Consider the following 26,204-nt stretch of genomic DNA (forward strand, 5'->3'; position numbering starts at 1 on the left):
CCACTGCTCTATAAAGCATGGTTAAATGATTAGTAGCTTATGTAGACTCATCCAAGTCCCTGACTTAACACTGCCAGGCTGTCGTCTCAGTCTGCCCTGTCCCCTCTCAGGCCTCTGTCTCTCCTTTGTCTCCTCCCATCTTCACTGAGCGATTGATTCGGAAACGCCCAGGTCTGCCTTCTCTCTGTCCTCAAGCCTGAATCAGCCCTTGCCCTGCCCCCTATTTCGGAGTCCGTTTGTCCACCTGTGGAGGGAGGATTGCCACCCACTAAGCCTCCTCACGGAAGCAGCTTTAATTCAGCACCATCCTGACTGGCTCAGCTGCTGCACTAGAGTTAAAGCACAAGGATAGGGAGGAAGACAGACAACTGGGAAGGTAAATCTCTAACCCAGGATTCTGTCAGTGCCTCACAGTGACTGTATAATTAATCATCTAAACTGGGACACACTGGGAAAATTGAAGAGGGTACTATTAATAATTATGCTGAGACACCAGACATAAACCAGAACTATTCCAGGCAAACTCTTTAGGAGAGCTGGGATCACATAACTCTTTGTCTCCTCGTTTTGCCCTGTCCCTTAGAAGCCCTACTTGTAGTAAGTGCAGGGGGGCCCCTGGAAGCCCTATTTTTCCACCTTTTCCCTATCCCGCCTGTCTACCCAAATGTTCCCCAACCCTCACAGCTCCCCTTCTTGCCCAACAATGAGAGACTGTACTCAAGCCACATTGAGAGAGAAGCTCTATTTATACCAGAGGGGCTAGGGAGCAGCAGTCCAGTGGAGACTCTGAGGGCTGTGTAGTGTTCTCTTGAGAGTCGTAATACAGTCTTGGGGTCAGATCTCCTTCCCCAGCCTTTGCCTGGGGAGCCTTGGGGCTTGATTTGTCCTTCCCTTGGCTCTGGACTTCGAGGAAGTTAGAGGTGGAGGAGATAGTGCCTCTTAGGGTTTGTCTGCCCCAAGCCCTTCTCTGGATTTCTAGTTGCAATCTGCCTTTGAGCCAGAGTTGGTGCGAAAGTGTAGTCCTAGATCTGGGTATGGGATTGAACCTATAGCAAGAGGAAGGAAGGAAGGAATTCCAGTGTAGAGTATGCAGAGGGTAAGGACAGGAATGATACCAAAGGCTGGTGAAAACGAAGAAAGGGAAAAGAAAGAAGGTGACAAGTCAGGTCCTAGATTTGCTTGTCAGGAAGGATGAAGTCATTTTGTGCCTAGGGATGCACAGTCCAAAGCTTGGTTTTCACCACCGCTGTTTGCTTTCTGGAGCATCCTTCCAGGCTTTTCTTACCGTCTAAGGCCGATGCACCCACTCTTCCCGTGAAGTGCCCACCTTACGATTCAACCCCCTCCACCCCTTCCCGGGTGCAGATGTGCACAAAGATGGAGGCTGGATGGAGGCTGATGCCATCCTTGGAGAGCAAGTGTATGTGGCGGTAACCTGGAAAGGGGGGTGGGGGACAGTATTAGGAAGGCAGCCAGAGCTGGGGTGCGGGCCAGGGGTGGGAGGACTGGCTCACCTTGTTGCATGCAGTTCCAAGGCAGGGTGTACTGACCAATGAAATCGTTTCGGGATTTCCAGTCATAGTCTTTTACCACAAAACGCAGCAGGGCCAGTTCAGGTACCAGGACCCGGAAGCACAGTGTCTGCCCCCAGTATGGATTAAAACCTGAGCACGGGAGGGTAAGTGAGGGAAGAAATGAAGGAACAGACATTGTTGACCATGTTGGGTTGCTTTCCCATGTTCTCTCGCTTAATTTTCCTAGCAGCATTTTACAAGTGAGGAGATTGAGCGGGTAAGCAGTTTGCTTAGTCACTGGAGCTTGTAAGTGAGAGGCCTGGCTTCAGACCCAAGATGTCCAAGTCCTTATTCTTTATCCGGTTCCACACTGCCTCCCATGAAGGTGGCGGGAGGGGTGATGGACTGTGCTTAATGGAGGGCTGGATGGTAGGAAAACAACAGCCATGCTCCTCCCACTTTCCCCCAGCACTGCCCAGTCTCACCATTGTTCTCCACGTAGCTGGTCTCTTGCCGGGTTGTGTCTTGGCGGACGCCAAAGATCTCCACTCTTACCAGTGGATCCACAATGGACTCCTCTTTGGTCTTGTCCACTTTGGGGAGTTGCTGCCCACTGATTACCTGCAACCAGAGCTCTGGAGCCTCACTAGTTCCTGCTCAGACCAGCCCCCCTCCAGCTCTCCCACATTTGCGGGGGAGACACAGGACCTTGCACTATAGCTTTGGGGTTTGCAAAGCTAATTCTCATGGGTAATATATTCTAGTACCTCACCTGCTATTTAAAATGCATCCAAGTAGAAATTTAGCAAGGTTTGAAAGTAGGTATTTTATGACAGCAGCCCTTCTATAGCACTTACTATGCCCTAGGCACTGTTGTAAGCACTTCAGATTAACTAATCACAACAGCCCTGAGAGGTAGGCAGTATTGTTACCCCAATTTTGCAGGTGAGGAGACTAAGGTTAAGGAGTTTGCCTAACGTTACACAACTAGTAAATGGGTTTGAACCTAGGCAACTGGCTCCAAAGTCCTTGCTGCCTCATGAGGAACTTTCCCCCCATTACACCCCTGTCAGGCCTAGCCACTCACCCCTCACCCCTTCCACCCACCACCCTCCCTGGCTTCTGTCCCAGCCATCCCAGTTTCTTCCCAGTGGTTTCTCTTTCCATTATACCTGGATTAGGAGGGTCTGGGCTTTGAATGGACTGATGGGCCTCTCAGGGTGGAAGGAACTCTGGACGTCACGCAGGAAGTCTGGCTTCAGCACGTAGCCGGAGCCAGCGTTCTGACGGAAGAGCCCATCACACAGGTCCATCTCAAGCCCTGCAGTCTGCATATTCAGAGCCACTGAGGGCCCCGGGAGAAAAGGAGAGATTCACCATGGGGGCCATCCAGCCCCACTTTCATGGAGCTAGACAGACATATTGGGTGTAAAAGGGCTGCAGGGAACACCATGGAGAGCATCTTTCTCAGCCTAGCCCTCCTCTCGGAGCACTCCCTGGCCCCGTTGCCACCCAGGGATTGACTGACTTCCCACCCGTAGCTCTTACACTCGCTCTTCCCTGTCCCTACTGCCCCCTCACCCATCTGGCAGCCTGCATTCCAGAACTCCTGGGGGTTGTAGTTGGATGAATCTGTCCTCAGGCCACTGGGATATACACGGCTTAACTGCCAGGTATTGTGCAGCACAAACTCACTGCCTGTAAAGAGGGTGTGGGTAGGGAGATGGTAGTGGGTGGGGTGGATCCTCCCACTTCCCTGGTCTCAAGGACCCTGCTCACCCACTTCATTCTCCTCTGAAGCATCTCCTAAGGCTGTGCCTATCTCTCTTCCGTGCAGACCATCTCCCACACCTGTCTTACCCCTAGAGCCTTGAACCCACTGTTAATACTCCCATCCCCTTACCTGGTCTGAGGAGTTCCTTGGCTCCACCATCCCTCCTTCGCTCCCTCATCCTCTTGGGACTCATCTGCCTGCCCATCAGACCTGACTCTAACCCATCCCAGTTCCTTCCCTGTCCCTCCCTTTTGGTCCTGACCAGCCTCCTTGATGAGGCTCTTGGCCTTGGCTTCAGAGAAAGATGATGTTTCATAGAAGCGGTAGTGCTCCCTCGAATGAGCAAAGCTGTAGAATGTGACAGCCTTCAAGTAGACAACCAGGGCAGAGAGGGATGGACATAAGATGGGCTTGGATTTCTGGAAAAGGAGAAAGTAGGGAGGAAGATGGAATTGAACCATTAGCAATCTGAGAGGGAAGAAGCCAATGGCCAAGATCTGAACTTCTCCACCCAACCTAAGGCTCTGCCCACTGCCTCCCCATTGTATTCTCCCTCCTGCCTCACCTGCTTGGGAAAGAGAAGGAACCCAGGCTTGGAAATAGGAGCCTGGGACATAATCTGACAACACATAGGCGGACACAACAGTGGGCACATCACAACCTGAGGATGGGAATGGCAATAAAGGCAGTCTATGTATACTGATGGGATCAGTTTCAGCCTCTGGGCTTGAAGGATTACTTTGTAGGTTACTTTGTAAGTAACAGGTTTTTAATTTATTATTATTATTATTAAACAGATGTCATACTCCCTACCTCTCATCTTTTAAAACAAATAAATAATTCTTTATCAAAATGTACATATGGGCTTCCCTGGTGGCGCAGTGGTTGAGAGTCTGCCCGCCGATGCAGGGGACACAGGTTCGTGCCCCGGTCCGGGAGGATCCCACATGCCGCGGAGCGGCTGGGCCCGAGAGCCATGGCTGCTGAGCCTGCGTGTCCGGAGCCTGTGCTCCGCAACGGGAGAGGCCCACGTACCGCAAAAAAAGGAAAAAAAAAAATGCACATGAGCCCAAACAGATACATCAAGGTATGCAGATGGTCATGGAAATCACACCTGGAAGGATGTGAGAGTCCCAGAGTAGTATCTATGGATTTTTCTCCTGAATTCCCATTTCCATCCCTGGGCATGACAACACAGCTCCAGAGAGAACAGGATAAGCTAGAAGTCAGCTGAGGCAAGCAAGTGCACAAAAGAGAGAAATGCGGACTTCAGAGCAGGATCTCAGTGGTCCCACCAGCGGTACCCCTTCCCCACCTCTTCCTGCTCCTCCTCTGGCTATTTCTGATCCCTCTTCAGACTCACCTTTTCCAAGAAGCTTTCTCTAACTAAGCCCACTTTAGTTGAGGTCACAGCAGTCACTCTAGTAAGCCCTACTTACCCGATATAATATACACATGCATGCATGCACACACGTACCCATCAGTGGTTTTCGAACTAGCCTTCAAGGAGACTGGGAAGTAATACAAAGATGTCTCAGAAGTCACCTGGGAGACCCAGGAGAGAGCCAAAGGGGTGCTTCAACCAGGAGGGCTCTGCATTTATCTATTTTGTATACTGAGCTTCCATATAAGATTTCATTTAAAAAAAAACAAAAGATTTCACAGCCCAAAGAAGTTGGAAAGCCACTGCAATGTATCTATATATGGCAATCTATATAGTGATGCTATGTACGCATTCTTACGCCTCTTTCATTGGAGACAAGGAGCATTTTGCTCCTTGGCCCTCCACCCTGCCTGGCTCCAGTCTCTTCACATGTGGGCTCTCAGCTAGTGGTACCACCTGATCAAATGCCAGAGCAGAAAGACCACTCTCCTGGCCTACCTTCTTTTTGTCCTTACTGCGAGGGCTCAACTCCTGGGGCTCAGACTCCATCTGGGCCTCCAGCTGCAGCTCAGCCTCTTCCAGTTCAGACTCTGGCTCCTCCTCCTCTTCCTCAAGATCCTCCTCAAGCGTTTTTAACTTCTTTCCCTTCACAAGGATCTTCCTCCGAAGCTCCTAGGGGACAAAAATGGGGGGGCCTGTCTACCTATCTCGTCTGGAACCCTCCTGGGGATCATGCAGGTCCCACTGCTCTCAAAGGCACAGGAGGTGAGTGAGTGGTCAGAAGTTCCCACAGGAAGGCTGCTTGATACATACAACAGGGATTTCCTATTAAGCGAACCTGTAACATCTCTATCCATAAGGAAAAAAATACATGCAGACCCCTACCTCACATTTGACACATGAAGATTCCTCATGTAAATATAAAGATTTACATGTAAATATAAAGAACATAAGAGTATCAGAAGAAAATACAGAATCTTTCTGAATAAGCTTAAGGTGGGAAAGCCTTTAAAAACATGAGATGAAAACCCACAAGACATAAAAATAATTGGCAGATTTGGCTACATAAAGCTTAAAAATCTCTGAAGATGTTATAATGACGAAAAGAAAAAGTAGACTGCAAGGGCAGTTCCTTGGCGGTCCAGTGGTTAGGACTCCGCACTTTCACTGCCATGGCCCGGGTTCATTCCCCGGTCTGGGAACTAAGATCCTGCAAGCCGTGCGGTGCGGCCAAAAAAAAAGGAAAAATAGACTGCAAAAAAAAAATTTTCCAAAACATTATCTTTAACATTTAAAAATTTGTTATATATCAATAAAAATTATAAACCCTGGGCTTCCCTGGTGGTGCAGTGGTTGAGAGTCCGCCTGCCAATTCAGGGGACATGGGTTCGTGCCCCGGTCCAGGAAGATCTCACATGCCGTGGAGCGGCTAGGCCCATGAGCCATGGCCGCTGAGCCTGCGCATCCAGAGCCTGTGCTCCACAACGGGAGAGGCCACAACAGTGAGAGGCCTGCGTACAGCAAAAAAAAAAAAAAAAAAAGACAAAGACAAAAATTATAAACCCTATATATTTACCCTATAAAAGGGGGTAAATAAAATTATCAATTAATTCAAAAGAAGAAAACATAGACCTTCCTTTTTTAAAAAGTTGACTTTTTTTTCTGTTCATGTTTGCCATTATGAATTATCTCACTACTGGAGTTATTTGTAGTCACTGCCTTATACTGTTGGTTGGAGTGCAATTTGGTATTTTTTTTCCAGAGGACAACTTGACAATAATAACCAAAAATGTCAACATGCAAACTTTTCAACACAGCAGTTTTGCTTCTAGGAATCCAACTCAAAGAAAAAATAAATGGGCAGAGCTCTATGTACAAGTGAAAAATTATAAACAGCCTAAATGTTTACCGTTTACTGGTTATGTTTACCACCTGCTGGTTGAATAAATTATGGTCAATAACATAAAATACAATACTATAGAACTGTTAAAAAAGAAAATACAGGGCTTCCCTGGTGGCGCAGTGGTTGAGAGCCCGCTTGCTGATGCAGGGGACACAGGTTCGTGCCCCGCTCTGGGGAGATCCCACATGCCACGGAGTGGCTGGACCCGTGAGCCATGGCCACTGAGCCTGCGCGTCTGGAGCCTGTGCTCCACAATGGGAGAGGCCACAACAGTGAGAGGCCCGCATACAGCAAAAAAAAAAAAAAAAAAAGAAAGAAAATACATATATATGAAAAGACATTCATGATATATATTGATATTATATGTGAGATATAAAAGGGGTGGAAAGGATGATCCCATTCACGTTTTTAAAAATGTGACCATATATACACATATATGTCTATATAAGCATTTAGAAAATCTTTTGGCAGCTGTTATGGGAGAGGCTGAGATTATGGTGGGGGGGCTAGGCTATAATTATGAACTATCAAGAAAAAAAGATTTTCCATTGAAAAAAATATATAAAGTAAATAAATGATTTTAAATTTAGAGAACTTTAGCTAGAATTCTATGTTAAATTAGATTTTTTTTTTTTTTTTTTGGCTGCGCCGTGTGGCTTGCAGGATCTCAGTTCCCCATCCAGGGACTAAACCCAGGCCATGGCAGTGAAAGCCCAGAATCCTAACCACTAGGCCACCAGGGAATTCCCTGAATCAGATTTTTAAAAAATTGAAGTTCTCTCCAAGGATATTAAAGAGTAAGATCATCCATCTGAGGGTGAGAAGAAGGGAACAAGATGGGCATGGAGGAAGGAGCCAAGGTGGGGCGATAGGGAAGCCATGGCAGAGCCTGGGCTGGGGGAGCATGGTCCTACCTCAGGGGAGGGCAGCTGAGTGGGAAGCTGCCCATCCAAGGTGGTGCTCAGTAGCTGATTCCCCAGGATCTCTGTCAGATGGCGTGCTATCATCTCCTGCTGTTCCCAGCTGCAGTGGTTCTCCAGGGACAAGATGACTGGATAGTCTGATGTCTGATGGGGAGGGGAGGGCACGCTGGAGCCAGAATTCTGAGGCCTATAACCCCCTTGCTTCTCCAGGCCCCCCTAATTACTAACTCAACTGAGTACCCTGATTGCCAAGGTCCTCCGACCCCATGCCAGGCCTCAAGGAGATCTTCCTGGGTCTGGGCACCCCACATCTAAAAGTCACTCTTGGGACCCCAAATCTCAGATCTGTGCCAGGTCTGACCCAGGTCCCTCCGGGACCTTTGCATTTTCAGGCTCAGAGTGGGAAAGCCAGGCCATTCCCCCAGTTATGTGTTCATGTTACACTGTCAGGCTTTCATCTCCAGATTGCTATTGTCTCCCAGTCTACCCACCACTTTCTCTGTTTCCTCATCCACCCTCTCCCAGATGGGTGACAGAAGTTGTTAGAGGTAATAATTACTAATCTCTAGCAATTAGCTCTATGACTACTAGTAACACATCTAACACTTATTCATAATAATCCCTTAATATTTGCCTGATGCTTCACAGTTAAAATCTCTTTTACACATATGCCATTTGATGTAACCTCCCCTGCATCCCTCCACCCTCCCCAGACCCAGAGCCTCTTCCTTCAGATCCTCTTGCCTCATCAGTATTTCCATCCTGAGGCTCCTACCTGGAAGGCATACTGTCCAATGGCGGCCACGACGTCTTTGAACGGGATGCGAGAGGTCAGTGTGTGTCCGTGGTAAACAATAGGTTCCCCGCTAGGTCCATCCCATATATCCACCTCCACACAGCGGCATCCCCGCTTCAGGGCCCTGCAAGAACCCCATCCCCCAGGGACAGGAGGGGTCAAGGTCTGATCTTCCACCTAGGGACCCTCTCTCCCCACTCTGGAGAGAACAGTGCTTTACCGGCACTTACCCATCAAGACTCCACCAAGCTATATCTCCACGGACCCTTCTCTGTCTACTGGGGCAGGGCTGCAGCTCACACTGATCTCCACCCACCCCCACCCCGCCCAACTCACAATCCTCCCTTAGCGAGCCATCACATCCTGCCTCGGGGTGTTCTGCTTGTAAATCGTTATACAACACCCGAGTTATTCAAACTCTCAGTAAATTTAACAGTTATTTTCTCTACTAGACTTCCCGGGGAAGTTCCACTCATCATATATCCCTTGAAGCTACTAGTTCAGTTGCTGGCACTACAAGGATATCTTGACTATTTGCTCTAATCCACGATTAACTGCAAAAAAGCAGATACCATTTATTAGCTATTGACACATGGATTACCTCATTTCATCTTCACAACAACCCAGACAGAATAGGCATTGTAATCATCTCTGTTTCTCAGATAGGGAAACTGAGGCATAGAGAGGTTAAATATTTAGCCCTAGAGTCCCAGGTGAGGGGGCTAGTATTTGATCTCAAATCGTCTGACTGCAGAACCTATGTTTTTAACTCCTCTTTTCTACTGCCTCCCATTTAACATTTAGTTTATTTATTTGTTCACAATAAATCTGTCAGGACCTCTGAGTTCCAAGAGAGTTTCATAGCCTATGAGAGAGAGAGAAGCTCCATTTACCCACAGGGTTTCCATACCACTCTCCCGCCAGTCTTCAGTAGCTCCTCCATGTCTCTCAGGTATCCAGGGATCCTCAGCCCCAAAGCCCCCACAACAACTTTTCGATCCCTGTTATCCCCTGACAGCACCCCCCAACTTCCCACAGATGTTCCTTTCTCATGAGCTGGACCCTTTCACCCCTCGGCCCCACTGCACCGTATGTATCCCTCCACGCTGCTCTGGCCACAAAGCTGGTCTCCCACTAGGTAGGTGTTGTGGGAGCTGCTGATGTAGTACTGGTTCAGGGGCTGAGTCATATCCTGGTAGATGGGGAGGCAGGTCGGATTGAAGATGTCTCCGTCCTTCGAGTAGAGGTAGCTGAGGAAGCCATCCATGCTCAGCACATGCCGCAGTTTGCCTAGGGTGTGGAGTAGCTAGAGTGAGAAGTTCTGGTGACAGCACCCAGCACACCTACAGGCGGTTCTCCACCCCAGCCTTCTCCAGGGCCTGGCCTTTCCAATGGTGTCCACCCCCAGCCTCCAGATCCCAAACTTGCCCCATCCAGTGTCTGTCATTTCAATCATCCCCACCCTCAGAGAACCTTAAATCTACAAGGGGAATCGTTAAGATCATTCTAGTCCAGTGCTGTCCAATAGAACTTTCTACAATGACAGAAATGTTCTATTCTGCACGGCCCGATATGATAGCCTCTGAATACATAAAGCTACCGAGCATTTGAAATGTAGCTGTGCGACTGAGGAACTGAGTTAAAATTTTGATTTTAGTTACAGTCACCCTCAGTATTCACAGAGGATTGGCTCCAAGACCTCCCCCTTCCCCACAGCAGATACCAAAATCCGTGGATGCTCAAGTGCCTTACATAAAATGGCGTGGTATAGTCGACCCTCCGTATCCACGAATGTGGAATCTGTGGATACAGAGGGCCAACTGTAAACTAAATAGTCACATGGAGCTCATGGTTACCATAACGGGCAGCACAGTATTCAGTCCAAAGGGCTAATTTCATAGATGGGGAAACTGAGGCTCAGAGAGGATCAAAGTCAAAGACTTGTTAGTGACAAGACCAAGGTACCTGTGTTTTATTCCCTGGGCTGTGTAGCTGCTGCTAACTATGGCCTGAGGGTTTCTTCCTATCGTCAGTTCCCATATGGTGCTTTGAGGAGTGTTTGTCCAACATCCCCTTGGACTACACTCTCTGAGGGCAGGGCCCTGTTGCTCCTTCCAGAGCCCTCACCCCCTCAGCACAGGCGTCATGTAACAACAACAATGATGGCTAACAGTTCTTGAGCACTTGCTCTGTGCCAAGGACGTTACATGCAGCATCTCTCTTTTTTTTTTTTTTTTTTTTTGTGGTACGTGGGCCTCTCACTGTCGTGGTCTCTCCCATCGCGGAGCACAGGCTCCGGACGCACAGGCCCAGCGGCCACGGCCCACGGGCCCAGCCGCTCCGCGGCACGTGGGATCCTCCCGGACCGGGGCACGAACCCGCGTCCCCCGCACCGGCAGGCGGACCCCCAACCACTGCGCCACCAGGGAAGCCCCAGCATCTCTCTTAATGCTCTCACCAACACGATCAGGTGGATGTAACATGATCTGCCCTGAGAGGTTACATAACTTATCCCAGGGTCACATAACTAATAACTAATAAGTGAAGGAGCTGGGATTTGAACCCAGGTCGCCAGATGTCAGAGCCACGCTCTACACCACTGGATTGTACAGTCTCACTGAGGGTAACATTGTTGCAGGGGAGACAGAACAGCTTGACTCTCATGCCCAGCTTCCTCACTCCAGGTTTGACAAGGCCCGAGGATGGTGGAAAACGGCAAGAAGTTGGGCACAAAGTTTCAGTCTTGACTGTAATAACTCAAATCGCTAGGGTAAGTCCATAGTTACTAGGTAGTTTTCACGTACATTTCTTTTTTAAATAAATTTATTTATTTTGGGCTGCGTTGGGTCTTTGTTGCTGCGCATGGGCTTTCTCCAGTTGCGGCGAGCTGGGGCCACTCCTCGCTGCGGTGCGCAGGCCTCTCATTGCGGTAGCCTCTCTTACTACAGAGCACGGGCTCTAGAGAGCAGGCTCAGTAGTTGTGCCGCACTGGCCCAGCTGCTCTGCGGCATGTGGGATCCTCCCAGACCAGGGGTCGGACCCCCGTCCCCCGCATTGGCAGGCGGATTCCCAGCCACTGCACCACCAGGGAAGTCCCCATGTACATTATTTCATTTGATCACCAATTATTTTACAAATGAGAAAACTGAGTCTCCAATAGGTTAAGTGACCCTTGCCCAGAGTTACTCAGTTACTAAGAAGCAGAGTGGGGACTTGAGCCCCCGTCTCCTGACTGATACCACACTCTGCAGCCAGACTGTAGTATCTGATAGTCAAGTGCAAGGGGAAGGAACACCAAAAGTGGTGGGAGGTAGAATAAATGTAATGATGTATACCGGATCCTGAACCGGAAATAGAGGATCCTATTTCTTAACTCACCAACTTCCTCTTCTATTTAGTTTCCTGAAATGATTGCTTTACAGCCCCTTCCTTCTCTGAGCACCCACATGAATCTGGAATCAGCGATTCCAACGCTTTCTGTTTGACTCTGCGTTCCATGAGGGCACTGTCCTTGTCTGACCTACTACTGTATCTCTGGTGCCTACCATAGGTCCTGGCACATTACAGGTACTCAGTGAGCATTTGCTGAAGTAGTGAGTGAATGAATGAATGAAAGGGAGTGGGAGTTGAGACCTAGGAAACCTGGGTAACCTGTCCAGCTCACATTCCTCTCATCTGTAATCCTCGTTCTCAAGAGAGGCACCAGGTAAGAGTCAGATGACCTGGGTTTGAATCCCAGTTCCTCCTTTCATTAGCTGTTGACTCTGAGCAAGTCATTTAATTTTTCTTAACCTCAGTTTTCCTCTTTTGTACAACTGACAATAATAGATCCCACTTCCTCAGGTTGTTGGAAGGATTTGAAGGGAAAAACATGTAGAGATATTAGCACATTATGGGATACTTAGCAAAGGCCCAATAAAGATTATTGGTTTTGATTTACAAGGATATAGTGAGGACTAAAAGAAGTAAGAGATGTAAAATGCCTTGTAAGTCACTTAATATTAGTAATGTAAATTCTTCACTTTCTGCAGGGAATTGAGGGCAGGAAGGTGTCTAGTAAAGGGGCAAAGAGAAAGGTTTGAGGGCAGACGGGGCATATTTTAGCTGTGCTTGTAAAGAGCTAAATGATTGGCCACCTCATCATCCCCCTCAGCCAGGGACTGACTAGTTTCCCTGCTCAGGGGCTTAGGACTCAAGAACCACTTGGAGAATTTGGAGAAAGCCCAGGAAAAGATAGAAAACCAGCATTTAAAGAGACAGCCAACAGGAACCATGAAGGGAGCTGGAGGAAAAGGAATCACATGCACTAGAGAAGAGGCCAAAAGCAAGAGGACCAGGCTACCCTGATGGTGCAGTGGTTAAGAATCCGCCTGCCAATGCAGGGGACATGGGTTCGAGCCCTGGTCCAGGAAGATCCCACATGCCGCGGAGCAACTAAGCCTGTGCGCCACAACTACTGAGCCTGAGCTCTACAGCCAACGAGCCACAACTACTGAACCTGAGTGCTACAACTACTGAAGCCCGTGCGCCTAGAGCCTGTGCTCTGCAGCAAGAGAAGCCACCGCAATGAGAAGACTGTGCACCACAACGAAGAGCAGCCCCTACTCGCCACAACTAGAGAAAGCCAGTGCACAGCAACGAAGACCCAACGCAGCCAATAAATAAATTAATTAGTTAACTAAAAAAAAAAAAGCAAGAGGACCAAGGATTTTCCGTTTCCACTGAGGACAAATGTTGATATCAGGAAGAACTTCCTGAAAGTGAAGGATGAGAAACGAGCATGGTGGAGGAAAGGGGACTTATGGAATGTTCTTCGTCCTGAGAAATCCAGCACTACAGAGGAGACTCCTGTCTTATGTGGGCAGAAAATGGCTCTCTCCTTCCGAAAGAGTGATTGAATGAGATGAAGCTGATTGGGCAGGGGGCCTGGATGGGGTGGACTCAGCCTTCCCTTAGTTAAGCAGAAGGCTGCTTGTCTCTGCACCTTTCTAATCACAGTCCCCCATCCGGCCCCCATGTCTGGTGCCTCTCCACCCTTGTCCTCTTACCACTATTTGAAGGCTCATAGCAGTCGATGAGTTCTAGAGCAAGGTCAGAAGCCCGTTCTCCTTCTTTCTGCTCCTCTTGGAGAAAATCCACAAATTCCAGCAGGGTCAGCTTCTGCCCATCAGATGAAAACTTTTCAAACAGTTCCTGCACCTCAGGACGCTGAGTCAATGACTTATAAAACTCTACAAATTCTTCTCCCTCCAGAGTCCCAGACTGGGATGCATCTGCTCTCTGCAAAAGAGGGTTTCGAGGAGAGTGGACAAACCCTATTAACAGCAGATTTTTTGGCTTTAACTTGCCCTGTAAGGGCAATATTACTGGTGGAGCCAAACAGGCTTCCACAGAATTCCTGACATTCAGTGTTCATAGAAGAAGCCACTTCAGTAAGTAAAAAGCAAAATTTCAGCCATACCATTTGCTACTGGAGATAATTTTCAACTAGAAAGAGTTAAATACCCCAACATGTCCCTAAAAGATCAGAAGATCCCTCCTCCTATTTACTCACGTACCAGTTGGAGTTTTCCACTGTACTAGGCACTTGTGAAATTCTGGCCAAGGGCAGAGAGGTCCTTGAGGTCTGATGTAATAACATGTTGTTATTTACCTTTCATAAGTTTATGAGTCATTTTTCCAACAAGACTGAAGGTTAAGAACCAAGTCCTGCCCACACTTCCCATTGAGCCTGGCATAGTGCCAGGGTGCATAGGAGAGATTCAACAGATGAGTGTTCCTGGAGAGGGTCAGAGGACTTCCGACCAAGTGAGAATGTGGCCTTGGCTGGCTTCTGCTATTCCTTCCCCAGACGACTCACCTGGAAAAGCTGGAAGGCATGGTCTTGGTCCATTTCCACATTCATCAGGTGCAGTAACCGCTGGACTTCTCCGAAACTCATCCGACCATCCTGGTTTTTGTCTCCGTGCTGGAACCAATCACTCAGCCATCCAGGTCTGAGTCAAGGCAAAAGCACTGAGTGTGTGTTTGTGTGTGCAGATGTGTGTGCACGTTCATCCATTGACATCTGTGCACCTGTCTTTGTCGCCAGTCTCTACCCAATGCCAATTCATTTTCCACATTAGTTTCTGGAATAATCTCCCCAGAGCACTGATCTATCTTGTCCCTGAATGGCTCAGGTGCCTGCGGGGACCTTCCTGTTGCCTGCAGAAGCCCAAATTCCTTAACATAGAAGTTAAGATCTCCTTCACCCCCATGATCTGGACCCAAGCTCGTCTTCTCAACACATCACTGACCTCCCCGTACCTCAGCCAGACTCCGCAACTCCTCTGCTCGCTGATGTCCCGCTCTCTCTCCTGCTCTTCAGTTTCCCACCTCTGGGCCTTTACTCATGCTGTTCCCTCAGGCAGGAGTACCTTTCCCACCTCCTCTCTTCATGTTCAAATTCTACTCATTTTCAAGGCTCAGCTCAAACGCTACTTCCTCCCTGAAGCTTTCTCAGAACCATCTCAGCTAGAAATAAATATTTCTCCTTCCTTTGGACACCCACATATCATCTAGAGTACAATAACACTGCTAAGGTACTTAAATTATTTACACAATTCTATTTTCTCTACTGACTAAAACAGTATCTGATTCTCATTAATCTTTGTATTCCTAAAGCATGGCATAGTGCCTCATACATTCTGCTTAATGGATGGTGAATGAATGAATGAACTGGCATAGAAGGTGAATACAATCTAGGAAACTTGAAGTGAGTTGACCCCACTAAGCCCTCTAAAGAGTTGCTTCCCATCCCTATGGTAGTTAATGTCACTGGGATCTTCTGTTCAGCTCTCAGGATCAGCACCTAGTTTGGTCCTTTGCCTCTCCCTGTCCCTTCCCCCAATCCTGGGGGCCCTGATTCCTGCCCAAACTCTGCCTGGCTATGCCTGTGCCATCGCAAGCTCCATTCCTCCCTCAGTATCTCAGCCTCTCTTCGGCTGAGCTGCCCCTGCCCACCCCATCTGGACTCTCGGGCTTCCCTAGCCCTGTGCCCCCTCCCACTTGTCCCTAGCCCTGCAGCATCTGGCTCCTTCAGTGACCCGTGGAGCCCACTCTGACTCCATCCTGCTGATACTGGTCCAGCCGCTCCTGTTGGTCCATGCTGGTGACAAAGTCCACCAACAGCTGGAGCCCCTGCATCCAGATCTGGGCCTCCTCGACACTGTTGGCCACCAGGTCCAAGTTGGAGCGGCGGCCATGGAAGACGATGGTGAAGCCCTGCTCCAGGGGGAACTCCTCTGCCAGGTTTCGCAGCAACTCAGACTCGTGGCCCTCACGCACTGTGTCCACGTCGGATATTGAGACTGCCGGAGAAGAGGCAAGTGCGGGCACTGAGGAAGAGGGTCCGCCAAATTGCAGCAGCTGAGGGTCAAGGACCAGTACTCCCTTCTTTTCTCTGAAGCCACAAGAGGAGGGACCCCAGCCTCCACAGGTTGGAACCCCCAAAGCCTTAGTACAGGGAGATGCAGACCCTCGGAATTCAGGATGCCACGAGTCATTGCTGTTTTCATAGGCAGCATGGCAAGGGGCCTGTTCTGGGAGTGGCAAGACCTGGCTTCCAGCCACCAGCTGGCAGCGTGACATGGGCCAAAATGACATAACCCCTCAGTGCCCTCATCTTAAATAAGGGATGGTCCCCTCCATGGCCAGTTTACATGGTGATCACAGGAGGACTGGCGGGGCTGACAAGTGGAAACACACTTGCAAGGTAGAAGCAGTTACACCAAAGCATGATGTGCCCAAATTCAATTCTCCCATTCCAGGTTTGAGGGCTTCCTCTTTCCAGATGTCTGGGAGGGAGCCAGAGAAATCCTTCCCCCCACTTCTTCAGCTGGAGCTGGTGTGGATCGTGAGCTTTGGGTATGTCTCTAAAGTAGATTCTCTTAGATGTGTCCTGTGATCAAATTTTTAGAGGGATCATAAAGTGTTTGGCCAATAGGATGCACATTATTATGACACATTTATGATACTTAGAAGTATTCATTATAATGACTAACATTTATTTAATGCATCCTGCTTTCAGACCTCATGGTAGGTGATTTATACATTAACTTCTTAAGCCTCTGTAACATACTGGACAGGTACTGTTTAATCCCCATTTTATAGATGAGGAAACTGATATTAGTTTAAGTTAAGTAACTTGTTCAAAGCCAGTCAGCTAGAAATTGGGAGAGCCAGGGCTTTAATCCAAACATTCTGATGCCTGAGATCAAGCTCTAATAATAATAATAATAATAATAGTAATAATAATAATAGTATAATAATATATAATCTATGATTTACTGAGCTTTATTATGTGCCAGGACTCTTTGAAGGTCTTTGCATGCGATAACCAATTTGATCCTCATAACACACTTAAGAGGCAAGTACTGTTATAATTTCCATTTTACAGGCTCAGACACAGACACAAAAGGGACAGCACAAGGGCACGTCATAGGACACTGGTCCCTCCCCCTGCTCTCAGGCTGCTGGGTCCTCAGGGTTCTATCCACCCATGTGCCCGCCCCTAGCTATCCACATCACTCACAGCTGGGCTTGGCCCTGCCTCCGGCCTGCCGGGCATGCCAGACTGTCATGCCATCGTCCTGAAGTCTGAAGTATCTTAGCTTCTTCCAGCTTTTGGACCTCACCTTGCGCATCAGTGTGCCTTTCTGCATCAGCAGCAGGTCTTGATTAACAGGCAGCCCTGAGCCAGGAGAAGCAGGGACTGGGTAGCCGGCGGGGAGGGTGGAGGGCCCAGGAGGAGCTCTTGAACAGGGGTCCAGCCTCCTCCCTGTCCCTGGGCTGTCTCCCCAAGCCCTCTTCTCCTGCAGGGGTACTCACGGCCTTGCAGCAGGGACGCCATCACCCACTGCTTCACCAGCTGATGCCAGAGTCACCTAAAGGAGCAAGGAGCAGCAAGAGGCTTTAGGTTAATCTCGGGGTCTTAGAATAATAGATCAGCGGAGGAAGAGAAGGAAGCTAGTGTTTCTTGATTGCACACTGTATGTCAGCTACTTCATCTACATAGTTTGCAGCTCTTTTTACTTCTGATTTGAGTTTGGTGATTCTGAGGCTTAGAGAGGCTAAGAAACTTGCCTCAGTCACATAGGGACTCGGAATTTAAACCCAAATATATCTGATTCCAGAGCCTATGCTGTTTCCCACAGCCATCTCCGACAGGGCCACACCAGGGCTTTCTGCTAAATACCCCTTCCTTCCCGATATCCTGCTATCCACGAGGTAACGCTGACCACACGTCTCAGTTCCCCATTATTAGGAATCACCAACTTGCTGGCTGTCCCCTTTCAGAAACTAGACTCTCTCTGCATCCTAGGCTTCCCTTCTCCAAGTGGAATCATCCCAGCTCCCTCCTCCAGGAGCCCTCTCCATGTTCCCAAGTAGGTCATCCAGCTCCAGAAGGGCTAAGCCAGAGTATTTCTTTTGTCTCTTCTACAACGCTTGGTGCTGCACCTACTTAAATAAGCCACTTCTACCTTCACATGATAAAGTATATTTTATACTCCTTTTCATAAAAGTAATTCTAACAGTTTTAATGGACCAGATAAGTTACATAGTCTCAGAACTGCATTTTCAAGTTTTCTCTACCTACTAAAAAAGAGTTCCTACCTTTAAATATGTGCTGTCTAATTTAGGACTGGTTAAGTTGTCCAAATAGCTAACAACAAACTTGCCTTGAAAAGAACTAGAAGATTTGATTTGTGGCCACTTTGATTCTAGCTCTGCCTCAAGAAGAAATATACTCAACTCTTAACCAAATCATGCTGAAACTGGCCAAGCCCATGAAACATAAAGCTCTATTCTCTTGTATAAGCCAAGGATCTACACTTGAATAAAAATGTTGTGGTTTTTAATTAATAAGTTTAACATTTTGACAGTGGTGAACACCTAAAAAACTGAAAGAATCCTTAAACCAGTCATTCAGTTAGTACTCCATTGAAACCTCATGCAGTTCAACTCCCTGCGTTTTACAAATGAAAAAGCAGAAGTCCAGAAATATGATGTGACTTGTCTGAGATCACACAGCATATTAGTGCGCTATCTCCCTTAAGTAGGAAGAGACTATAAAGTCACTCAGGGTGACTAAGTCTTCAGGAATAATGTGGAGATCACTGAGAATACAGCTTTCCTGACTGCAGGACCTAGAGAAGGCTTTCCAAAGGAGTAGAAATGTTCAGGGAATCAGTTTGAGCCTAAGCAGAAGAAATATCTCAAGGCAGCTCTCAGGAGAGCAAGAACCCTGAGACAGTTCCAACAGGGAAAGGTTTTGCTGGCTGAGGCTGAATGTGTAAGCTTGGGTGAGACCAGAAGAAACCTCTGATTGAAGAAGGAAGAAACGAAGACAGAAAAGCATCTCTGCTTTGCTGGGTGGGGATGCACAGTTTGGAATCTGAGGTTTACAAAAGCTGTATGAAGACTGAAAAGTAACAGGTCTCTCTTAAATGTCTTAGGTACTCAGAGTCTAAGGGAGGTTGAGGTAACCCAGGCTGAAGCCTAATCCCCCTTGCCAACATCCTGCCTCATCTCTCCTCTGAACTTCTGGGATGGGTGGGCCTTGGCCCTGGAAGAAGACAGAATTACCTTCCCTTATGCCTGTGTCTGGGAGCCTCACCAGGATGTCCTGAAACATGGGAAGCCTGAGAACAGAGCCCAAGTGCTGGGACACCCCTATTTTGCTGGGACACCCCTACCTCCTCTCAAACCAGCCTTAGAAAATTATTTTAACCTCTCTTGTCAAACTCTTCCAATCCCAGAGCTCGGCATGCTCTTCCAATCCTGCTCCCATTCCTGAATCACTATTTTACACCTGTATCTAGGTGACATGTGGCCATTAGAGGGCCAATTTCAACTCAGGGAGCCACAGAATGTCAGAGCTGGACTGCATTTTATAGAGAAGGGGACAGAGGACTAGCTGAACTGCCAGTCGCCTAATGAGTTAAGTGGCAGAGCTGGGACTAGAACTGAGGTCTCTATCTGACCACCTCAGAGGTCTCACTGAGACTCTGCCCTTAGAACGGGCTTTCTCTAGGAAGCAGATTAAAGCAGAGATAAGACTGAATGAGGGACATCAGTGTTTTGTCTCTCCTCCCCATCATTTTCTGTTCCCGCCGTATCCCACTTAATAGCCCTTCTTTTCTTTCTTTCCTTTCCCCATTCTCTGCTTGACCCCTTCCTTTTCCTTTCTCCCCAGTTCACTCTTCTCTTCTCATCCTCTCTCTGCCTCCCTGTTTGCTCACTTAAGTCAGCCTCTCTTTGCTCTCCTCTTCTCATCCTTCTCCTTATACCTTCTCTTCATTACTCCTTCCTCTTTTGTTTCTCTTCTAATTCTCAATAGCTCTGGTTCTCTTCCGCTGTGAGGAGTTTGAGACCCTGGAAGGGGGACACTTGGGTTCGGATACTGAGTAGCACATCCCTCTGCTCGACCTCATTTCCCCCTGTATCCTAGGAGATTGACTAAACAAAATGCCCAGAGAATGAGACTTAGAACCCAGGTGTTCTAGGTCTTGGTGTTTCCTTTGGTGCCTGAAGGTAGGATGGGAAGGATGATCACAACTGATGTAGGTGCAGTTAGGAGAGGAGGGAAAAAGGATTTGGAAGTGGGAGCAAGAGCAAAAGGCAAGGAGCAGAGGATAATGACTGAGAGTAATAAAGATTGGGTCTTAACTGGTTACTCCTAGGCACATATGTGGAGATCCTCGAGGATATGGATAATTACCTCTATAACACAGATGAGAAAATAGAGACACAAAATAAAGTGGGAAGTGGCCAAGGGCTGCCAAGCAAGATTTGGTCCCCAACTGCCAGGTGGCTTCATGTCACCTAGAGATGGACTTTGGCAGAGTTGCCAATGGCGCCAATGGCTAATAGTGGAATTCAAGGTGTCTATGGTCTCTCTGAGGGTAGGAAGGAAGAGAATCATTCTGTCTACTCTCTTGCTTTGGAGCAGGATTATGAGAGACCTGGTTCATATAAAGAGGACAGAATGGGTCATAGCCCTCAGAATGTTAGAGCTTGAAGACTCCTCTTTTATAACACATCAATCCAGCAGTTCCTGGCTATATCAATATCTCCTGGAAAGTGTCTTAAAATAGAGATTCCTTAGCTCCACCTCAAATCTACCAGATCCAAATTTCCAAGGATGGGGCCCAGGAATATTTATCTTTAATAAGCACTCCTGATACACAAGCAAATCTTGGGAAGCCTCCACTCCCTCTGATCATAGATCAGGAAGTTGTGGTCCAAAGTCACAGAGCTAGTTAACGTCAGAGTCAGGACTAGAAGCAAGGGCTCTTCCCAGCACAGCACTCTGGCACACCAACAATCTGCCCTGGGTCATTGAGCAGGCTAAGAACCAGGCATAGAACTCAAACCCTGGCTCTTTCCAAGGAAGTCTCACAACTCTCCCTATTACCAGGGGTTTCTGTACTCCCCATGGGTCTTGGCCAGCCCTCATTTGGTAATCCTCAACAATCTGTAATTGAATTTGTGCTAAAGCATGACTGCTCCAATTCTCTCTCTTCCTTTACTAGGGTGGGGCTCACCTCTGAGTGGTACCCTGGGTAGCTAAGAGGTACTCATATAAAGAGGTGACTGATACAACCAGCAGGAAAACTGTAAGTCAAAGAGGTTAAGCTAGAGAAAACCAGGAGGTCAGGTCCCTGTTCAGGCAAAAGAGTCCAGGGTATGATTTAGTCAGGGTGGGTGAGCATGTGGAAGGCAGAGTTAGGGACTCAGACAGGCCAGAGTTTGGAGCGGAGGCTGGTCTGAGCCTCCAGGCCCTTACCGTGGGCAGGAGAGAAGTCCTGTGTCTGAGATCTGCGACGCTCTCTGCTGTGGGCCGAGGAAACCCAGGAGGGCTCCTCTTCTCCTTTGCTTCTCTTGCACTCACTGGCTTCCTCCCCTCTTCTGCTGCAGTTTGCTGCTGTCACTGGCAGACTTACAGCCAGATAGAAAGAGTAGGGTGGGGAGAGGTGTGAGCGCTCTCCTCAGTCCAGCCCATCCAACTCTTAAAGGCCCAGGACACTGGTCAGTGTGAGGGAGTAGTGGGGGTGGGGTGCGCAGAAGAGGATTAAGGGGAGGGATTGACGGGCATCACATCTCCAGGGAGGAGGAGCCTGTCTGTCCTTCATCTTGATGCCAGCCCTCACTGACCTCAGTCCTGCAGTAGCTCTCAGAGTGAAACCCAAGGAGTATCTGAGTTGCAGTGCTCCATGAATCACTGCTTTTCATTCTGGTTGGTTTCTCTCTGCGTGTTGTACAGCTGTCTTTGCCCTTATTTCATCTGGCTCCTTTCCATGGTGTCTGTTTCCACTGGCAGAAGTGTCTCTGCATCCTGCCTTGCCGGGCACTCAGTCTAACTCTATGGCTCAGGGAAAGGAAAAAAGATAGAATGGGAAAGGGGGAAGATGAGAAAAGGAGGAGAGGAATGATTTGTGTAGAGGGATAGGTTGGTATCTACGTATATATTAGGTACTTGCTAAATATTGAAGGAATGCATACGTGAATGTAGGAAACAATTTGTTTCATATATTCATTCACTCTACGACCATTTGTTCAGCACCTCTAATATGCAAGGACGTATATGTGTTTTTATAATGGTACATGTAGAAATGAAGCAGAATCATGGTGTCTGAGGATCAAGGGCAAAAAGAGGAGCACAAGGCTGGAAAGACACCCAACTGGGAAAGGAAGGTAATGAGCTTCTTACAGCATGTATAAATAGGCAGCGGAAACAAAAACCAAGATTGAGGAAAGGGGACCAAGTTAGGTGAGGAATAGGGGATTGTAAAGGGCTTTATCATGGCCCCATACTTCACAGTGAGAAACTAAGGCCCAGGGAAGTTTAGGCAATGTCCTAGACTCACATGTCGGCAGCAGAGACTGCCAGTCCCTTACACTCGCCCAAGTACTGTGAGCTGGGACCTACTTTTGCTCTGCCTTGGGAAGACTGTGGGGTATGGTTCTTTCTGGATCAGTGGATGACAGTATGGAGCTGAGGGCATAGGGCACAGCACTGTACTTGGACTTCTGTGGGATCGTCTTCTGGTGAGGTGTGTCTTAATCATAGGCACAGAGGGAACTAACTGTACGAAGTGGTGTGGTTTTTGAGTGTGCTGAGATCCAGCTGCCTCTTGTGGCTCCTCCAAACATCCCTCAACTGCCTAATAGTCTACCATCAGTGATTATTTATAGCTAAATCGTTAGTCCCATTAAAATAAAATCCTCCTGAGTGATTACCATAAATGTCAGGATAGTGGTTACTTTTGGGAGGAGGGAGGAGTTGTGATGGGATGGGGACCATAGCTGGCTTCTGAAATAGCTGACCAAGCTCTATTTCTGGTTGTGGGTGCTAATAAGGGTTTTCACTTCATAATAACTTATTAAGCTATACATTTTCTTTATGTAGTTTTCTATATCTGTGTTATATTTTATAATAAAATGTTTTCACATTTTATTAACTGGTAATTTCAGAAGCCTTATGGGTCTTTCATAATTTATACCTAAGTTGAGTTTACTGTACTAAGAGCAGGTTTTGGTAAAGGAAAAGGAGTATGCAGGGAGTAGAGGCAGAAGACGGAAGTCCATTCACAGAGAACAGGAAGATTAGGAGGCATCGAGATTTAAACTGTGCTGATTTCATATTTTACTTAATAGTGGTCCTGTCTCACATGCTCGTCTTACTCTCCCATTTCCACTTCTCCAACATCATCATGTCCTTATTTTTCCATACTTCCCCTTCCCCTTCCCCACTCCCCTTCTGCATTCCAGGATTACATACAGTTTGCCTCTCTGAGTCACTATTTGCCTCACCTAATTGCAGCCCAACCTCCTTCCCTTCTGGGTGTTCTGTGAGGGGTATTATCACCCCCCCAGGGTTTTCTGGTAGAGTTCGAATCTCAAACATTCTGTTTCAGTGTTCTCATAAGCACCCCAGATCATGTGTTCGGATTTTGGGGAAAGGAACTTGGAGACCTTCACAAGGTTCATGTGGCTCCAAAGAATGGCTTAGAAGACATGTTCACTGCAGAATGCTCCTCAGACACAGGATGGGAGCAGACAGACAGGGCCCTGTGCATAGGAACTGTCCATCTGGTTTAGTTGCTCCTATTTCCATAATGATCCTGGCCCTTCCCCCACTGTTGTCTATTATTAACAGATCCAGAAACCTGATCAGGGTAGCAGCAGCAGAGGGACTTTCTGGGAACCATGCCCAGGAAAGGCCTAGAAGTCCTAAATTGAAATGAAGGGGCAGCTGGCAAAGAGGGAGACCTAAACAGTATACTCTCTTACTGCCACGCAGGCAAGCCTAAACTCTCCTCCTGACACCCAGGGGAGATGCCCTAAACTTCTCTGCTTCTCAGGAGTCAGGTTGGGGTTTCAGAGACCTCTTTCTCAGACCATCCAACCAAACTACTCTAACTTCTGAAGTAAAGCCCCCTTCTTGTTGGTCAAAAAGGCAACTCAAAATATTAAATTCCATCTAAAAAATCATCATATGAGACCACCTGCTGAATTAAAAGCCAAGATATATAACTTCAAAAGACCACAGAATATGTAGCCACTCTTCCATTCCAGCAAAACAAAACAAAACCAAAAAAAACCCCAAAACAAAAACAAAAAACCACCAAAACCACCAAGGGGAGTGGGAACAAGGAGGTATAAAATAAACCAGAGAACAAGATGATAGAACTAAAAATGCAAAGGGTGTAAATGCAAAGGGCGTAAGAGGTAAAACTTTCAGAAAATTCACAAAATACAAGTGTATGCTATTTATAAGCCATATCTCAGAAAGGTGGTACTAAAATGTTGAAAGTTAAAGGAGGATATCTGGGTGTGGAAGGACTCCAATTTCATTTTTATTCAAGATTGCCTTGGCTGTTTTGGCACTTTGCATTTCCATGCAAATTTTAGAATCAGCTTGTCAATTTTCACAAAAACAAACCTGTTGGGATTTTACTTAGAATTGAGTTTCACCAGCAGATCAATTTGAGAGAACTGTCATCCTTACAATATTATTTTCCAATCCATGGAGTCGATATATGTCTTCATCTTTGTCTTTTTTTTTTTACGTTTAAGGCATTTCAATTTTTTAATTTTCAAAATGTATTCATTGGGCTTCCCTGGTGTCGCAGTGGTTGAGAGTCCGCCTGCCGATGCAGGGGACACGGGTTCGTGCCCCGGTCCGGGAAGATCCCACATGCCACGGAGCGGCTAGGCCCGTGAGCCACGGCCACTGAGCCTGCGCGTCCGGAGCCTGTGCTCCGCAACGGGAGAGGCCACAACAGTGAGAGGCCCACGTAACGCAAAAAAAAAAAAAAAAAAGTATTCATTTATGTTATTGTCAGATCGTAAAGTCCTGAAATTTCATTAGGGTTAAAAATGCTTCTCAAATCTAACGTTATCTTATATGCAATTTAAAGAAATAAAACTAAGTTATTGTGAAACTTTCACAGTGAGATTTCCAAATAGCTGAGAACATAGGCAAGTGTCCCCTTTGCTTCCAACAGACAGAAGCTAACCTATAACAAGGAAGAAAAATATTTGGTGAATTGATTTTACATGATTTGACCACACACCTGTCAGTCTTTCTTTCAAGAATGTTTCATTGTTCTTAATGTAAAGATTCTGCATATCTTTTGACAAATCTATTGATATTTCGAGCTATTTGTTATCCTATTATAAACAATATATTTTTGAAATTTCATTTTCTATTTATTGTATCTATAATCTTATTTTCTTTTATTAAATCGTTTATTAATTAAAATTTTTTTTTTTTTTTTTTTTTTTTTTTTTTTTTTTTGCAGTATGCAGGCCTCTCACTGTTGTGGCCTCTCCCGTTGCGGAGCACAGGCTCCGGACGCGCCAGCTCAGCGGCCATGGCTCACGGGCCCAGCCGCTACGCGGCATGTGGGATCTTCCCAGACCGGGGCACGAACCCGTGTCCCCTGCATCGGCAGGCGGACTCTCAACCACTGCGCCACCAGGGAAGCCCAAAAAATTTTTTTAAATTTAGAGACACAATTGATTTTTGGGGGGCGGTATATTGACTTTGTATTCTGTGATCTTGCTAAATTCACTTAATCCTAAGAGTCTGTAGATTCTTTTGGATTATTTACGTACACAATTATGTTGTCAGCACTTTTTTTGTTCCTTTATAATCTTGTTTTCTTTTTAAAAAATCTTTTATTAAAAAATTTTTTTAATGTTTTAAAAAATATTTATTTGGCTGTGCTGGGTCTTAGTTGCAGCAGGCGGGATCTTTAGTTGCAGCAACGTGGGATCTTTAGTTGAAGCATGAGGGATCTTTAGTTATGGAATACGGGATCTTTAGTTGCAGCATGAGGGATCTTTAGTTATGGCATGCAGGATCTTTAGTTGCAGCATGCGGGCTAGAGCCCTGACCAGGGATTGAACCCAGGCCCCCTGCATTGGGAGCACAGTCTTAACCACTGGACCACCAGGGAAGTCCCTTTTATTTTCTTGACTAATCACACTGGCTGGGACCAGTATAATGGTATACGGAGTTGTGATAGTGGACATCCTTATCTTATTCCTCATCTCATGGAGAATGATTTCAATATTTTATCATTGAGAGGTTTACTGTAGGGTTTTTATTAAGATTTTAATTTTATTTTTTAATTTTTTTTGTTTTCATGAATATGAAACTTTTTACTTCTTTAAATTATAATTAAATTTTATTTTGGGTTAAAGTGATTACACACACACACACATATATTTGTGTGTAATCAATTAACCTACCTACCTATATTTAACCTACCTACGTACATATGTAAGATTTTTATGAGATTAAGGATATACCCTTGTATTTCTGGTTTTCAAAGTTTTTAAAAATCATGAATAGCT

At 46.9% G+C, this 26,204-nt stretch overlaps 1 protein-coding gene across 1 annotated transcript; it reads right to left on the reverse strand.

Annotated features, from left to right (window-relative positions):
- Positions 1–1,328: 1,328 nt before the first annotated feature.
- On the reverse strand, positions 1,329–17,184 carry PLCD4 (phospholipase C delta 4; the record flags this gene model as incomplete). Its single annotated transcript, XM_079710243.1, has 15 exons — positions 1,329–1,435; positions 1,515–1,664; positions 2,000–2,135; positions 2,687–2,859; positions 3,096–3,212; positions 3,551–3,707; positions 5,171–5,344; positions 7,490–7,642; positions 8,274–8,418; positions 9,383–9,584; positions 13,343–13,574; positions 14,155–14,290; positions 15,415–15,643; positions 16,867–17,025; positions 17,163–17,184. 15 exons carry the CDS (start codon positions 17,182–17,184, stop codon positions 1,329–1,331), a joined length of 2,292 nt encoding a protein of 763 aa, XP_079566369.1.
- Positions 17,185–26,204: the final 9,020 nt, after the last annotated feature.

Source organism: Hyperoodon ampullatus (assembly GCF_949752795.1).
Source record: "Hyperoodon ampullatus genome assembly, chromosome: 8".
In the NCBI taxonomy this organism is placed as follows: Eukaryota; Metazoa; Chordata; class Mammalia; order Artiodactyla; family Ziphiidae; genus Hyperoodon; species Hyperoodon ampullatus.